At 41.7% G+C, this 17,272-nt stretch overlaps 1 protein-coding gene across 5 annotated transcripts; it reads right to left on the reverse strand.

Annotated features, from left to right (window-relative positions):
• Positions 1-1,156: 1,156 nt before the first annotated feature.
• LOC120029804 (transmembrane protein 184B-like) lies at positions 1,157-17,048 on the reverse strand. 5 transcript variants are annotated; one of them, XM_038975081.1, is made up of 10 exons: positions 16,967-17,021; positions 16,643-16,671; positions 16,449-16,521; positions 11,641-11,886; positions 9,606-9,771; positions 5,304-5,394; positions 5,010-5,177; positions 4,606-4,775; positions 4,218-4,418; positions 1,157-3,433 (listed from the first exon to the last, which is right to left on the reverse strand). In XM_038975081.1, exons 4-10 carry the CDS (start codon positions 11,884-11,886, stop codon positions 3,204-3,206), a joined length of 1,272 nt encoding a protein of 423 aa, XP_038831009.1. In that variant the 5' UTR covers positions 16,449-16,521; positions 16,643-16,671; positions 16,967-17,021; the 3' UTR covers positions 1,157-3,203. The 5 variants fall into 5 exon arrangements, with proteins under 5 accessions (XP_038831009.1, XP_038831010.1, XP_038831008.1 ...); XM_038975082.1 differs by lacking the exon at positions 16,449-16,521 and having other exon boundaries at positions 16,967-17,031; XM_038975080.1 differs by having other exon boundaries at positions 16,449-16,497; positions 16,643-17,022.
• Between the last annotated feature and the right edge of the window lie 224 nt (positions 17,049-17,272).

Genomic DNA, 17,272 nt, shown 5'->3' on the forward strand with positions numbered 1-17,272 from the left:
GGTATATTTAATTTAAAACATGGAAAAAGAGATGACATATTTCACAAAGAAAGACGAAAAAAACTAAAATTTACACGGGAGAACGACAAACAACGTCTGCACTGCTACGCCATCTTAGGTGAAGCATGGTGGTGGTAGCATCATGCTATGGGGCTGTTTTTCAGCATCAGGGACTGGGAGACTAGTCAGGGTTGAGGGAAAGATGAACGGAGCAAAGTACAGAGAGATCCTTGATAAAAAACCTGCTCCAGCGCGCTCAGGACCTCCGACTGGGGCGATCACCTTCCAACAGAACAACGACTCTAAGCACACAGCCAAGACAACACAGAAGTGGCTTCAGGACAAATCTCTGAATGTCTTTGATTGGCCCAGCCAGAGCCCGATTGAACATCTCTGGAGAGACCTCAAAATAGCTGGGCAGCGACGCTCCCTATCCAGGCTGACAGAGCCTCAGAGGATCTGCAGAGAAGAATGGGAGAAACTCTCCAAATATAGGTGCCAAACTTGTAGCGTCATACCCAAGAAGACGAGAGGCTGTAATCACTGCCAAAGGTGCTTCAACAAAGTACTGATTAAAGGGTCTGAATACTTATGTAAATGTAATATTTGTAATAAATTAACAAACATTACTAAAAACCTGTTTTTGCTTTGTCATTATGGGGTATTGTGTGCCGATTGATGAGGACATCAATTTAATTAATTTTAGATTGTTGTAACATAACAAAATGTGGAAACGGTCAAGGGGTCTGAATACTTTCCGAATGCACTGTAGTTTTTGATCACGCTGTTTTGGCCAGTTCTTCCAAACTGTCAGGCTACAATGTATGAGAGGGAAGCAGAAAGGAGAAGTGTGTGTGTACATTAGCAGGGATAGGTTTTTTCTTTAGGGAACTAGAACTACTGATGAGTAGGGTGGTTAAAATAAGCAATATGTGCTGTACAGTAAACTTTTATGTAAAATGTACTTGCAAAAAAGAGAAGAATAGCAAACATGCAAAACTTTGCAGACATGAGTAAATCTTCCCATGAGAGATATCCTACCCTTTGACACGTGTGATTTGGAGCTATATTTATAAGATAATCATGACATCTAAAAGACAACCAGGTTCTAAAAAGCCTACATTTAATATGAAATAGAATAATATGACAAGACTAATTTAAGACAAATCTAAATATCTTTATTTTGTTCAAATTTCATTTAGACTAAAAATAGGAGCATATCAGCAGCTTTGACAAAATACAAAAGAACTAGACAAGAGAAAGCAGTCATCAAAATAAAAGATTTAAATGGGTTATGGAGCGACAGTACAAAACTAAGCCTTTTTAAATCAGAGTTTTACATCATTATTACATCAACATCACTAAATATTTCTCCAGTATATCATTTCAAACTGTATGTACATCATCTTATGGCTAGCAATAATAGTCTTATACATCTCAAAATACACCCTAGGCCTAGATAAAGAGAGCGCAGAGAGAGAAGAAAGATATCAGAAAAAGAAGAACTGGAGAATGAAATGGTCTTGTGGTGACTTTCTCTTTGTACCAGAAACTGGAAATGTTTGGGGATGAGGCCAAACCCTCGTAATTTATTCAACATGGCAAAGGATTCAACAGAATGCTACAGTAGACAAACCATAATAAGTGTAGTTCCATAACACGGTACATACTGGCCTCAACAATATAAATAAAGCAGACATTCTGACTATACTTTAATGGGAAATATTGACACCCCGAATAGTTAATAGCCTCTCTGGACAATGGCTTGCCTACATGTATAGGGCCTAGCTCTCTCACACACAGTAGAAGTTGAGGGAGGGGTCAGCATAGACTGAGGCTGGGACTCCACTCCACTAAGATAAAGCATTCCTTTCTCTAGCAAACAGAATGTGTAGGCTACAAGCATAATGTGTGACCATGATCGGTCTGTGTTTGATAGATAAGGGTGTGTGTGTCTGTAAATTGACCAAATATAATAGACTCCCTGCTGCTCTCTGGTGGCAGGACTGAGCATGGAGCAGCAGTGACTCAACATGACTTTACTGTATAATGGCAGCCTGTCCGTATGACTCACTACAATAACCTCAAAGCTAAACTATGTATAACGCAATACCTTTTCTCTGTAAGCACTTAACGTCCAATTCTGTGTAATGGAAACGTCTAGAAGACACTAAAAGTGATTCTAAAATTGACCCACACTTCATTACAAAGCTGAATCTTTTGTTGTTTTTTCGTTTACCTATATTCCTGCGGTGTCTACGTACTCTGATCGCACAGATATCACTAAAGGCGTTTTTCCTAACATACATTAGAGGCCAGGAGAGGTCGGGTGGCAGAATGTGCCTCGCTGGATTAGAGCCTGGCCTAATCCTCACCATACGAATAATGCCCCAATTACAACAGTATAATCCAGACTACCACGTGGCTCGATTGCCCTCACCCTGCCTGTATGCTACACACTGGAGCAGGTCTCTCTTCATCTGTAATCTGATCAAGTGCTGTCCAACCAACCACTATCCCTGCCCTCCCCTCACATCCCCTGTCCATCCCCTGTCCCTAGTGAATCAATGACAACACCACCATTCTCCAGTCCACAGAGCTGCTTCTGCCCTAAACCACCCCCTCACACCGTCCATTTAAAACCCACTGTAAACATGGTCACCACAGAGATCTGAGAATGGCCTGATCTTAAAACTAAAAACCAATAGGCCAAATCAAATGCCACCCATTGCTAGAGTACTCTAATATCAATCTGGTATGGGCTGTCTTCTTCAGGGGATGTTAGCTAGTAAGCACACACACTTTTTAACCATACAATCCATTTTATCCAAACCACAAATACAATCTCTAATAAGTCTACAATTCTGTCTCAGAAAATCCTCAAATTCTATTAAAAAATAATTCTAGACAATGGTTTCAACCAAAATGTACCTCAGCATGTTCCCACTAAGTGTGTGTTCTATCAATAGTTCCTGTATAGTCCTGAATTTGTGCAAATAGTATGTGTGTAGTAGAGCATATTAAAATGGACCAGGCTAAGTCACATGGTCCTGTATTGACGTACCAACCCCTAACACACCTTACATCCCCTGCCAATCCTCCATAAGACATGTACTACATGAGGAAGACAAGGGGGTAGTACCTTACCGCAACAGTCAGTAAAGAGGTGATTGGCTGGGATTGGTGTGTGTTTGTGTGTTAACTTAGAACTCATCGTCCGAGCTGAGCAGCAGAGTCTTCTCATTATCGCGGGTGCTGACGGTGCTATGTGTGCGGGACACAGGCGGGGCAGAGTGACCCTGTTCCAGGGTGGACTGCTGGGTGTACTGCTGGTAGGCCGGGGAGAAGTTATGGATAGCATCCTGGACCATGTCTCCAGGGTTCATCGTCTCCTTCAGGCTGCTGGAGATGCTCTTCATGGGGGCACAGCGACCTGGGAAAAGGGTGGTGGAGGAAAGGACAATAAATAAAATATTTAAAAAAGGTAAAGTAAGAGTTGTGTAGTAATTGTGAATAATGTAAAACCTAAACACAGTGGAAAATCACTTTTGTAAGCTTGCTACAGTGAACGTAAAAACAGCAACAATAACAACCACTGATTTCACAGAAAGCAACATTTCCTTCAAAGTAAGACAAAAGGAGCACAACATTGAACATAGGATTGTAAAAAGTAGAAAGAACCATAAAGATGGTGAAGAAACAATCAGTGGTAGACCTACCATACTCTCCATATATAGGAACTGGGCCTTGATAACGCAGCATGGGGAAAGAGAAAGACAAAGGGGCAAGGATATGGAAGGAAGAATAAGACAGACAAAATGACCCAGAGAATACAGAGGGATGACCAATGAACCAAGGAGGGAGTTTTTAAAAAGAACGAGGAAAAGGAGGTATTCCAAAACCAAAGATGAATGGGAGGAGATGAAGGGAAATAAAGATTTGAAAAAGTGCCACAACATAGGAAGTACAGGGGTATGGCGAGGAGGAGGAGAAAGTGGGAAATGTATGTTGACAAGGGAATAGAGGGAAAGGGAGTGTGAGTCAGTGAAAAGAGAAGACGTGATCATATTATCTAGAGAAGTTCTGCAAAGATACTATACCATGAGTACCATGAGCTGGACCAATGTCGAGTAGGTCCAGTTAAATAAAGGTTAAATGAAATAAATTAATAAATGGTCACCACAGTATATAATACAGCTAAAACTCAGTCTCCTTACCCTGAGAGAGAGAGTCCAGCCTCTTGTCCATGTAGACCTTGTATGTGAAGGCATGACGCAGGGCCAGGGAGGCAAAGAACATCTCGATGCAGACGATGAAGTTCTGGTAACCGGCGGCAACCGTTCCCTCTCCCACTGACACCTCGGGTGAGTTGATTTTGGGGATGGCCCCACACTTCTCTAGGATGGCCAGCAACATGCCTGATGGTAAATAAACAGATATGTGGAGAATGACTACAGTACTATAGAATAATGATATTGACTTGGCATGTAATATGATGAATGACATTACTCATATTCAATTGCCTACAGTGCTTCAATGACCTAAAAATGTCAATCTGTATTTAGATGTTTAGTGTGTGTGTTTATTTGTGCTTGTGCTTCTCACCCTGCCAGAAGGAGAGGAAGATGACAGATTTGACCATGAAGAATTTGAGCAAGGGTCTGTAGGGGCTGAGCAGGTCCCGGGTGGAGAAATAGAAGAGGAAGAGGGCGTAGAGAGACAGGCTGACTGAGATGTTGTAGACGATGGACACATACAGGTACCCACTGTTCACACTAGGGGGACAGACAGGGACAAGACTGTTGATTAGATTTGAGAGTAAACCAACATTAGGACAAATCTGTATCACTGGATTTGCAACCATCTACACAGAAGCACAGCATCTTTTTGGTAATCAAAGTCTTTTAATAAAAAAATATATATAGCTATAGTCTTTTAATATAAATATATAGCTTAAAAAATTTTGTATGAGATATTCAACGATTGCATAACAAGAAGCAGTGTCGTACTTGAAGTCTCCATCACGGTACTTTCCAAAGGCCTGCAGGATGACTGTGACCACGGCCATGAGGGGTTTGATCACACAGAACTGTAGCGTGGCCTGCTTACAGAACCGCAGGAACCCAATGGAGTAACTCCTTCCCCAGAGACAGCACGTACCGTACATACAACTGGACCTGGGGACGCAGGAAAACGCTTATTAAATACATCAGTTAATGAGAATCTTGAACACACACACCCACACACACGTAGACTACACACAAATAGACTACACACACACAAGAGTGGAAGAAGAGACTCACTCGATAGGTTTTCCTCTGATCTCAGCCATGATGGCGCTCTCTCCTCCCAGGTACTCATAACACAGGCTCAGGAAGTTATAGATGACAAACGCTGCACAGGAGAGACACACACACTGTCAATAAAGGACCATTTAAGAAGTCAACTCCTCAGACATACGTTTTACATCTAAATATCGTGTACAGTATATTAACCTCCTAATATGGACATGGAAAAAGATGTAAAACCCAGTACTTTTCCATTACCCCAAGAGACAAGATAAGCCAATGACTGTCATATCAAAGGCAATGGAAAAAAAGGCAAACACCAGACCACCCAGCCACTCGTTGACTTCCTGTGCTGAGTTATGTCACAGACCCAAGGGAGCCCTCTACTTCCTTCCCACAGGAGATGTGTTTTTCTAACTGGTTGATCGGACCAGACCACACACACTCATGGAATTACACTAAACAAAAAAGTATAAAAAACACAACATGCAACAATTTCACTGAGTTACAGATCATACAAGGAAATCAGTCAATTAAAATAAATTCATTAGGCCCTAATCTATGGATTTCACATGACTGCGCAGGGGCATGAGGCCAGTTGGACGTGGCTTATGATAGAGAAATTAACATGAAATTTTCTGGCAACAGCTCTGGTGGACATTCCTACAGTCAGCACGCCAATTGCACGCTCCCTCAACTTGAGACATCTGTTGTATTGTGTTGTGTGACAACTGCACATTTTTAAAGTGGCCTTTTATAGTCCCCAACACCTGTGTAATAATCATACTGTTTAATCAGCTTCTTGATATGCCACACCTATCAGGTGGATGGATTGTCATGGAAAAGGAAAAATGCTCACTAACAGGGATGTAACCACATTGGTCCGCAAAATTTGAGAGAAATAAGCTTTTTGTGTGTATGGGAAATTTCTGGGATCTTTTATTTCAGCTCATGAAACACTTTACATGTTGCGTTTATATTTTTGTTCAGTATAATCAAGATACTAAAGCTTATAGGATCCCTGTGCATACTGCACAGATCCACTGAGCTATAAATCATCTGAGTGGCCTGCCAGCACTACTAGCAATGGCATTGACCCATCCATATGATATAACCAGTGACTGAGAAGCAGTGTCTGCTCTCCTTGGGGAGTGATACATGTCATGTCTGTAGACCAGTCATACTGGAGCAGGTGGCAGTGACTTTGCAGTCTGTGTTCCGGATGTGCACGTTCTGTTCTACGTAGTGTGTGTGTGTGTGTGTGTGTGTGTGTGTGTGTGTGTGTGTGTGTGTGTGTGTGTGTCTGCAGTGTGACTGATGGGCTGTGTCAGGTCAATAAAGCAGGAAGGGATTACCAACTCTCACTACACCAGGGGCTCTATGAAACTGTATAGTCACACAGTGTATTCGCACGCACGCACACCAACTCGCTTTATTCTTAAGGAACAACAATAAAAGTAAACACATATGGACGTGCTTAATTCTCACCTTCGACCGGACCAATGAAAGACATCCTACAGTATGCATCCAATAGCATGTCTGTGACCTACAGTACCAGTCAAAAGTTTGGACACACCTACTCATTATTCCAGGATCTTTCTTTATTTGTACTATTTTCTACATTGTATAATATTAGTGATGACATCAAAACTATAAAATAACACCTATGGAATCATGTAGTAACCAAAAAAAGTGTTAAATCAAAATATATTTTATATTTGAGATTCTTCAAAGTAGCCACCCTTTGCCTTGATGACAGCTTTGCACATTCTTGGTATTCTCTTAACCAGCGTCACCTGGAATGCTTTTCCAACAGCCTTGAAGGAGTTCCCACATATGCTGAGCACTTGTTGGCTGCTTTTCCTTCACTCTGCGGTCAAACTCATCCCAAACCATCTCAATTGGGTTGAGGTTGGATGATTGTGGAGGCCAGGTCATCTGATGCAGCACTCCATCACTCTCCTTCTTGGTCAAATAGCCCTTACACAGCCTGGAGGTGTGTTGTGTCATTTTCCTGTTGAAAAACAAATGATGTCCCACTAAGCCCAAACCAGAAGGGATGGCGTATCACTGCAGAATGCTGTGGTAGCCATGCTGGTTAAGTGTGCCTTGAATTCTCAATATGTCACCAGCAAAGCACCCCCACACCACCTCCTCCATGCTTCACGCTGGGAACCACAAATGCGGAGATCCTCCGTTCACCTACTCTGCGTCTCACAAAGACATGGCGGTCGGAACCAAAAATCTCTCATTTGGACTCATCAGACCAAAGGACAGATTTCCACCGGTCTAATGTCCATTGCTCGTGTTTCTTGGCCCAAGCAAGTCTCTTCTTCTTATTGCGGTCCTTTAGAAGTGGTTTCTTTGCAGCAATGCGACCATGAAGGCCTGATTCAAGCAGTGTCCTCTGAACAGTTGATGTTGAGATGTGTCTGTTACTTGAACTTTGTGAAGCATTTATTTGGGCCGCAATTTCTGAGGCTGGTAACTCTAATGAACTTAACCTCTGCAGCAGAGGTAACTCTGGATCTTCCTTTCCTGTGGCTGTCTTCATGAGAGCCAGTTTCATCATAGCACTTGATGGTTTTTGAGACTTTACTTGAAGAAACTTTCAAAGTTCTTGAAATGTTCAGTATTGAATGAACTTCATGTCTTCAAGTAATGATGGACCGTTGTTTCTCTTTGCTTATTTGAGCTGTTCTTGCCATAATATGGACTTGGTCTTTTACCAAATAGGGCTATCCTCTGTATACCACCCCTACCTTGTCACAACACAACTGATTGGCTCAAACGCATTAAGATGGAAAGAAATTCCATAAATTAACTTTTAACAAGGCACACCAGTTAATCGAAATGCATTCCAGTTGACTACCTCATGAAGCTGGTTGAGAGAATGCCAAGAGAGTGCAAAGCTGTCATCAAGGCAAAGGGTGGCTACTTCGAGGAATCTCAAATATATTTCGATTTGTTTAAAACTTTGATTTCATATGTGTTATTTCATAGTTTTGTTGTCTTTACTATTATTCTACAATGTAGAATATAGTAAAAATAAAGAAAAACCCTGGAATGAGTAGGTGTGTCCAAATGTTTGACTGCTGCTGTATGTGTCTGTCTGTATTGCATCAATGTGACTAGTATAACTGAGATGAGGAAAGGCCCAACCCTGAGGCACTCACTGTATGACTAATACGCTATACACCATTATACTGTCTATTAACCCCTGAAGGGGGATTCTAAAGTTCTCATTCCCTGCTCACCAGTTCTGTGAGAGTGTGTGTCGTGTGTGTATTGAACCAGTAAGCGAATGTGTTGGTGTATAACATATGGAAGGGTATGTGCCAGAGTGTATGTTGGTGACTTGTAACGTTAAGTGAGGGTGTGTGTGACTGTGTAGTGAGTGATGGTACTTACATGAGAATGTGTGGGAGTGTGTGTTACAGTGTACAGCTCTATATTTAGCCTGTACACCCAGGGGAACAGAGCTGCTGTGAGAGCCCATTTGCCAAACACACCTTCTTCTCTGCAGCAGAAGCACTGGCATCAGCTATTCTGTCATCTCTCTCCATCACTCGCACCCTGTCTCTCACCCGCTTTCTCACTCTCATCATCACCCTCACTCTCTCTGTTTGTCTCTGCAGCACAGCTGTACTAACACATGCACATACAGACAGAACCATAGACATTAAGGAACAGAACCGACCTGGGGTGACACCACATCACACACACAGACTGCCAGACTAAATTCATAGATAACAGAGTACCAGTATCTAGAAGTTAAAAGGTATTTTACAAGTACATTAGGCCTATATAAAATGTGTGATATTCACCATTGTATGTATCCCTTGTGACTAGGAATATTCCATAAGCCATACCAGATAAACAGCTGACTCTGTCTTCTGTTCTCTGTGTGTGTACCAGCATGTTTGGTTGAGACCTCATTATTAGGGCTGCCGTGTGCAGTGAACACGGTTGCTATGCAACAGGTTCTTCCTACCCAGAAATCTGGGCAGGCCCCAGAACAACAAGAGACAGCACAGAGGCAGATCAGCGGTTAGCCACCTGTCCATGGGGCCGCACCATGACTCCCACACACTGGTAAACAACACGCTCGCACACACACACACCCTTGTGGCTGTTTATCTAATCCACATGTGTGGACATTGGAGCCCAAAGACAGCCTTTGGGCTCAGGGAGCAAAACTGGTTGAAAAGACATCTTTTCAACCAGTTTGGCTCACTGGGTGAGGAAGTATCACAACAAAGCTGATCGGCATGGTAAAGCCATTCATTTCTGTTCAACTCATGTGTAGTCTCTTACCTTCGTAGCAGTCCCGGACGGTGTCAAAGTAGACGTAGTACTCCTCGTTAGTGAAGAAGAGGAGGCTGAGCCAGGAGTCAAAAGCATAGATGGGCACGATGAAGAGAATCCGCACGATGTGTCTCTGCTCATTAGGAGAACTGTAGTACCGCAGGTGCATGTAGATCTGAGAGGGTGAGATAGAAACAAAGATGGATGGAAAGGAGATCATATATGAGAGAGAGGAGAGTGGGGATGAAACAAATAGAGAGGGATATAGTTTCATGTTTACATCAATTTCTATTGTCCCATTTTACAAGACACAAAAGCAGCATTGCATACTTTCTAAACCTGTTACTAATTAACATCCTGCCTCTGAGGGAGACAGGAATGAGAGTGAGAGCAGTGGGAATTCACAGAAGAACACAGTGATGCCTACACCATAGAGATCCTATTCAATTAGAGGGACTAGGTCATAAACCCTCCAACGTTCCAAAATGGGGCAAAATGGCAGCCATCTTGGTCAGGGAGAAATCCAAAATGAGTCTAATTGGAATGAATGACACTAGTGGCATAGGTGATGCATTTCCTGCTTTTACTTATGCAGGAAAACTAAAGTACGTGATGCATCTGAAACTGTGTAATGGAATTATATTCAACCTAAAATATTGTCATACACTGAGTGTACAAAACATTTGAAACACCTGTTCTTTCCATGACAGGTGAATCCAGGTGAAAGCTATGATCCCTTATGAATTTCACTTGTTAAATCCACAGTCTAGATGAAGGGGAGGAGACAGGTTAAAGAAGGCGTTTTAAGCCTTAAGACAATTGAGACATGGATTGTATATGTGTGCCATTCAGAGGGTGAATGGGCAAGACAAAAGATTTAAGTGCCTCTGAACGGATTATGGTAGTAGTTGCCAGGCGCACCGGTTTGAGTGTGTCAAGAACTGCAACGCTGCTGGGTTTTTCACGCTCAACAGTTTCCCGTGTGTATCAAGAATGGTCCACCACCCAAAGGACATCCAGCCAACTGATACACATGTGGGAAGCATTGGAGTCAACATGGGCCAGCATCCCTGTGGAACGCTTTCAACACCTTGTAGAGTCCATGCCCCGATGAATTGAGGTTGTTCTGAGGGCAAAAGGGTGTGCAACTCAATATTAGGAAGGTGTCCCTAATGTTTTTTACACTAAGTGTAAAATTATAAATACAGGTTTTATACATATTTTCTGTATAAATAGCATCTAAAATATATGTAAACAGACCATAAATGTCTCAGATGTTGTTTTCTTGGAAAGCTGTGAGTGCTATTACTGTGAGTGCTATTATATGATACAATGTCAATACTTTTTTGAGCTAGGCTATGGCTGTGGATTGACAGGATTGTTTGAATGGAATGTTTGCAGTTCATTAAAAAAAATGATGGAATCATTCCTCTAAAACGGTCTGGCTAGCTAACAGACATACAGCGCAAATACATTCTTCACATTCATTGTTTTACACAATATCTTATCACAACACTGGCAAACCATGGTTGTCCAACTCCCTGACCAACATGGCTGATCTTTGGACCATCATAAAAAGGTTCATGTTCATTCTAGCATTCAAATTCCTAATTATATGGTCTACACACTATCCTTGGCATCTTTTCAGTTTAGCCCCCTTTCCTCTACCCAAACAAAGAAGCCACCAGACATTCTCATTTCAGAGAGTAGGACAGGGATTACCTTTCATAAGGTTGGTGCAGTTGTGTGTTGAGTTTTTCAGTTAAACAGGGATTGTGTGTTGTTGCTAGGCAACCTATGCTCTCTGACTGAGCAGATGCATCTATTCCTCCAGCATCAACCCAGGTGGAACCTCTTGTTAAATAAGCTCCCCACACTGTAGGTGCCTACAGGGGAAGACAACACCTAGACCCCCGAGCCTTGGCATACCATTTGGAGTTTCAATAGAAACTCTAAATGGTGTTCGGTTTTAATGGATTGAGTGTGTTTTGAGATGTGGGGAAGTGTGTATCCGTGTGTGCGTGTGTAATGTGTATTTTATTACCTGGTGACAGGTGAAGAGCAGGGCAGTCCAGACGAAGAAGCCCGACACAGCCTGGGCAGCGGGGGTCATCAGGAAGGTGGGCTGGTCCAGGGTCAGCAGGGGGGTCTCTGGGAACCAGGAGATGTTGGGGCCCGGGGAGTCCATGGTGGGAGGGGGACCAGGGGCCCCACCCAGGGGGTATTCCTCTCCAACCCCAACACCTAGTCGTTCAGACAGGGGCACGTCACGCCTCCAGAGACGACTCATCTGGAGAAAAGGGTACAGAGAGAAAACATGTCCTTTATGTCCACATTAATGATACCATGCATAAACAGTGCAGACATTCAGTCTGATACTTTCCAGTAATACATGTAGAAAGCAGAGCATTATTGGAGATACTGTAACCATCAACCACAGCTATCGATAATGTAATTTATGTTGATGAGAGCATCTGATAAAGGAAGAGCAGAGACAATGAGTCAGGTGTGTTGTACTGTTTACTGAATAGAGTCTGAGGGAATCAATAGATTCCAGAGGGGGAGATAACTGTATAATCTCTAATAGTCAAACCAATGTTTCCCCCTCCTAGGCTACTAACTGTATAGACAGGAGTGGCATGTATTCATGGATGCCAAGGAAAGCCAGGCTTCCCAAAAATATTGACCCCCCCCCAAAAATAAAGAATACATTATTTTGTCTCTCTGTTTAATAATTTTCCTTCAATTTGCAAGAGGCTGAATGTTTCTCACAGGACAAAGCATCCAAGCAAGTGAAAGTGAAACAGTGCCCCTCTGTCTCTCTACATGTAGGCCATCTATCTGATGCGATCTGGTCCAAACGAGTATGACATTGTTGCCACCTGTACCATTGAAAGCAAGGGAAGCCAGCAAGCATCTGACCTCCCTTGACAAAAAAAAGTATAACATTTTTTGCCAATCAGCGTTGAGCTAAACTGAGCGAGCTCAACTGTGAATGGTCCTGGTGCACCAAAAAAAAGAAAGTGTCAAGGGAAGCCAGCTTGGATTTGGCATCACTCCTATCAAATCCCATTAGGAGCATACGTCATTGACAGAAAAACTTAAATTGTTGCATCTCGTTGTGTTGTTGTCCTCCGGCGGCTAGCTAGCCAGCTAGCTAAAATTGGCCCTTTCCTAAATTAGCCATGGATGGAGATAGGAATTTGGACTTGGGGTTTTACTTAATTCTCCATACTGACCAATGATTTTAACGGCAATTCTAATCCAACTATTTCATACATTGTTGTGCCCCTGGCCTGAGAGGATGGAAGTTCAATATGTAGATAAATGAAGAAGGCTAATGTTAACTAGCTAACGTTGCCCATGAATGCAAGTTAAGCTAGCTTGCAAGCATTTTAGCCAGGTAGCCTAGGACAACACTGTCATACAGTGTGTACTATATGACAGTGATAAACCGTTTCGTCAACATGAAAAAGAGGATGGCATTGGCGTTTCTCTACAAGTAGGGTGAGTCAACATGTTTTTCTACTTGCATGAACGCGCACACACACACAGAGAGAGAAATCAGAACCATGAACAACCACATACATTTGAAGTCGGAAGTTTACATACACTTAGGTTGGAGTCATTAAAACTCGTTTTTTACCACTCCACAAATTTCTTGTTAACAAACTATGAGTTTTGGCAAGTTGGTTAGGACATTTACTTTGTGCATGACACAAGTCATTTTTCCAACAATTGTTTACAGACAGATTATTTCACTTATAATTCACAGTATCACAATTCCAGTGGGTCAGAAGTTTACATACACTAAGTTGACTGTGCCTTTAAACAACTTCCAGAAATTCCAGAAAACGATGTCATGGCTTTAGAAGCTTCTGATAGTCTAATTGACATAATTCGAGTCAATTGGAGGTGTACCTGTGGATGTATTTCAAGGCCCACCTTCAAACTCAGTGCCTCTTTGCTTGACATCATGGGAAAATCAAAAGAAATCAGCCAATACCTCAGGAAAAAAAATGTAGACCTCCACAAGTCTGGTTCATCCTTGGGAGCAATTTCCCAATGCCTGAACCATGTTCAGGCATTGTTGTACCATGTTGTACCATGTTCATCTGTACAAACAATAGTACGCAAGTATAAACACCATGGGACCACGCAGCCGTTCTACCGCTCAGGAAGGAGACGTGTTCTGTCTCCTAGAGATTAATGTATTTCGGTATGAAAATGCAAATCAATCCCAGAACAACAGCAAAATGACCTTGTGAAGATGCTGGAGAAAACAGGTACAAAAGTATATATCCACAGTAAAATGAGTCCTATATCGACATAACCTGAAAGGCCGCTCAGCAAGGAAGAAGCCACTGCTCCAAAACCGCCATAAAAAAACAGACTACGGTTTGCAACTGCACATGGGGACAAAGATCATACTTTTTGGAGAAATGTCCTCTGGTCTGATGAAACAAAAATAGAACTGTTTGGCCATAATGACCATCGTTATGTTTGGAGGAAAAAGGGGGAGGCTTGCAAGCCGAAACACACCATCCCAACCGTGAAGCACGGGGGTGGCAGCATCATGTTGTGGGGGTGCTTTGCTGCAGGAGGGACTGGTGCACTTGACAAAATAGATGGCATCATGAGGTAAGAAAATTATGTGGATATATTGAAGCAACATCTCAAGACATCAGTCAGGAAGTAAAACCCTGGTCGCAAATGGGTCTTCCAAATGGACAATGACCCCAAGCATACCTCCGAAGTTGTTGCAAAATGGCTTAAGGACAACAAAGTCAAGGTATTGGAGTGGGCATCACAAAGCCCTGACCTCAATCCAACAGAAAATTTGTGGGCAGAACTGAAAAAGCGTGTGCGAGCAAGGAGGCCTACAAACCTGACTCAGTTACACCAGCTCTGTCAGGAGAAATGGGCCAAAATTCACCCAACTTATTGCGGGAAGCTTGTGGAAGGCTACCTGAAACATTTGACCCAAGTTAAACAATTTAAAGGCAATGCTACCAAATACTAATTGAGTGTATGTAAACTTCTGACCCACTGAGAATGTGATGAAATAAATAAAAGCAGAAATAAATCACACTCTACTATTATTCTGACATTTCACATTCTTAAAATAAAGTGGTGATCCTACATTTTTACTTGGATTAAATGTCAGGAATTGTGAAACTGAGTTTAAATGTATTTGGCTAAGGTGTATGTAAACTTCCGACTTCAACTGTGTTTAGCTTACGTTGATTAGACTAAATAGTTTTTGTGTATCTTTAAGTTGTCACTATATTGAATTAAGCAGAGGTGATTTGATCATGTTGAAATGGTGCTGGAATAGTGATTGGTTTCCCAGGTGATTTTAACCATGCACAGCTACTGATAGACAGGGCATTCCCTCCTGCCTAAAATAATTGAGTTTCTATTGACAGTTTTGGGTTAAACAGGTTGATCTGAAAACATGTATTGTATGGGCAATTCCACGATAAAAGAGTGCTGCTGAGACTGCAATCATTGACGTACAAAAAGCATCAAAGTAAGCAAACCATACAACTCTATGCACAAGACCTACTTTCAATAATTTCCACAGATTTATTTCTCTCTCCAAAAACACTTACTTGAAGAACAGTGCAGACACAGAGTCTGGTAACAGAATGACGGCACAAACTGCGCAAACTGTCATTCTGTTACCAAACTTTGCATCTGCACTGTTCTTGGAGTAAATGTGTTTTTATTTAAAAAATCTGACATTTTTTTAAGTTGTTCTTGTGCATAGAGTTGTACAGTTTGGTTAACTACAGTATTTTTCTATGGAAGAGGGACCAAACACAAGGAAAAGCCAAAAATGGCATCTGTAAACATTTCTATTTAGTCATTATGAATCCCTATTTCAAACAGAATTTAGTATCAGATATCCTGCTGGCATGTTTGTATCTGCCACGCGATAACCTCAATGCCAGTTGTTGCTGTCATTGACATAGAAATAATAAGAAATACTGTCCACTTCAAAGGCCACACACAATAACACACACAGTGAGACTAAAAATAGCCGCTGTGACTCATAAAGCCTTTCTCAAGCAAAATCAGAGACAGCAACAGTGGACAGCATATAAAAAGACATGTCTAAACTGACCTATCATATCATGGCTTGGCTGCCAAACCACATAGCAAGTCACATTAACAGCAGCATGACAGACTGAGGCAGTATTATGTTGTTTCCACACACACAGGCATGCAAACACAGGTGTAATCCTGGGTCTCACTACACTAATGAAATTAAATTAATCCAATTACATTGATTATGTGACTTGTGTCTCTGACTGTGTGGGCGTTGGAGCTTGAGTCACATTAATGTCTATGAATGTGAATGTTTCTCTCTGTGTGTGATGGGGGAATTTGTATTGGTTTGCAGAGAATCAGCAAATGAACATGTAGAATAGGGCTGGGTTGAATGCATCAACGGCAGACAGTAGGACAGACAGGGAGAGAGACACATGACTGGAATATGTGTGTGTGTTGGGGTTTGTGAGGGAGGTAATAATATTAAAAACCATCAAAAAAGGGTAAATGCTTTCAATTCAAAATCCATAACAAATGCCACTAACTTCAATTACTTGTCAGGTAAATACCATTTTTTTAAAAAGGTAAAACGATGAAATATGAGATTAGGAAGATCGAGTGATTACCAGCAAACAGCAGCAACCATTCAAGCAAATTTGGCAAAACAACTGGCAGAGAAACATTGTTTGCAGTAGAGAAACATAGTAGCCACTAATGTAAGCAGAACTCGACACTGAATGTATGAATGACAGGGTGGTAAACAGGCGCATACTGTATATAGACCGTCACTCTCACCTTTGCAGTTGATTGTCGATATGTAAACTTGAATCAAGATGACGTCTGTCTGAAGAATGGATTTTCTTTTAAACTGAAATATACGTTTATGCTAATTATATTTCAACGGGTAGACAACTAGAAACGATTGTTATTTTAGACATAACTTTAATCGGATTTATTTGCATTCAAACGGGCAAGTAAAATAATTGTACCTTTCATCAATTGATGGTTTCTGAACAAACTTCAGTCGGCGGGTGCAGTTTTAAAGCAAGAAACAAGAGAAAAATGTATTTAATTCCACAAAACTGCGATCGTTACTTCGACATCCATGTTTATTTTCCAGTCCTGCTCGATTGGAAATCTTTCAATTCTAACCAAGAGTTAAATCCGTTCTTAAAAAATCTCAGTTTTTAAGGTTTTAATCTAATTTTAGTGTGCCTTGGTCCTTTCTTCATTCCGTTATGAACAATACAGGTAAAATATCAGTTTTGTCCTGCTCTATAAACTCCGTCATTCCTTTCTCTCCTTTTTCCTACCTCGGCGTTTGTAACAGACCCTATCTTCTAGGATTAGCTACATTCGATCAACTCCGTTCGGTACTCTCCGTAGGTTCTCTCGAATGATATGTAGCCCTGTTTCCACCAATCACAGCCAATGAACACCGAGCACCAGGAAGTGGATGGGTCGTGACAGAGATGAGTTTATAATGACGAGATGCTCATGTCTCCACCCTAACAATGGGAGTCGTTGTCCAAAAGGCTCGAAGGCAGGCGACACGTTTACTGTAGGTCCAGAATAAACCCATAGAAAAGCTTTGGGTGTATATTGGACAATTTTGGCGA

This window comes from Salvelinus namaycush, chromosome 35, assembly GCF_016432855.1.
Source record: "Salvelinus namaycush isolate Seneca chromosome 35, SaNama_1.0, whole genome shotgun sequence".
Lineage (NCBI taxonomy): Eukaryota > Metazoa > Chordata > Actinopteri > Salmoniformes > Salmonidae > Salvelinus > Salvelinus namaycush.

Excerpts from the sequence above, each read along its gene's own strand:
- LOC120029804 (XM_038975083.1), bottom strand. The coding sequence starts at position 11,886 with ATGAGTCGTCTCTGGAGGCGTGACGTGCCCCTGTCTGAACGACTAGGT. Across the intron at positions 4,776-5,009 it reads TACCGTGATGGAGACTTCAA|TGTGAACAGTGGGTACCTGT; the intron begins GTACGACACTGC and ends CTGTCCCCCTAG. Across the intron at positions 4,419-4,605 it reads CTTCCTCTCCTTCTGGCAGG|GCATGTTGCTGGCCATCCTA; the intron begins GTGAGAAGCACA and ends ATTTACCATCAG.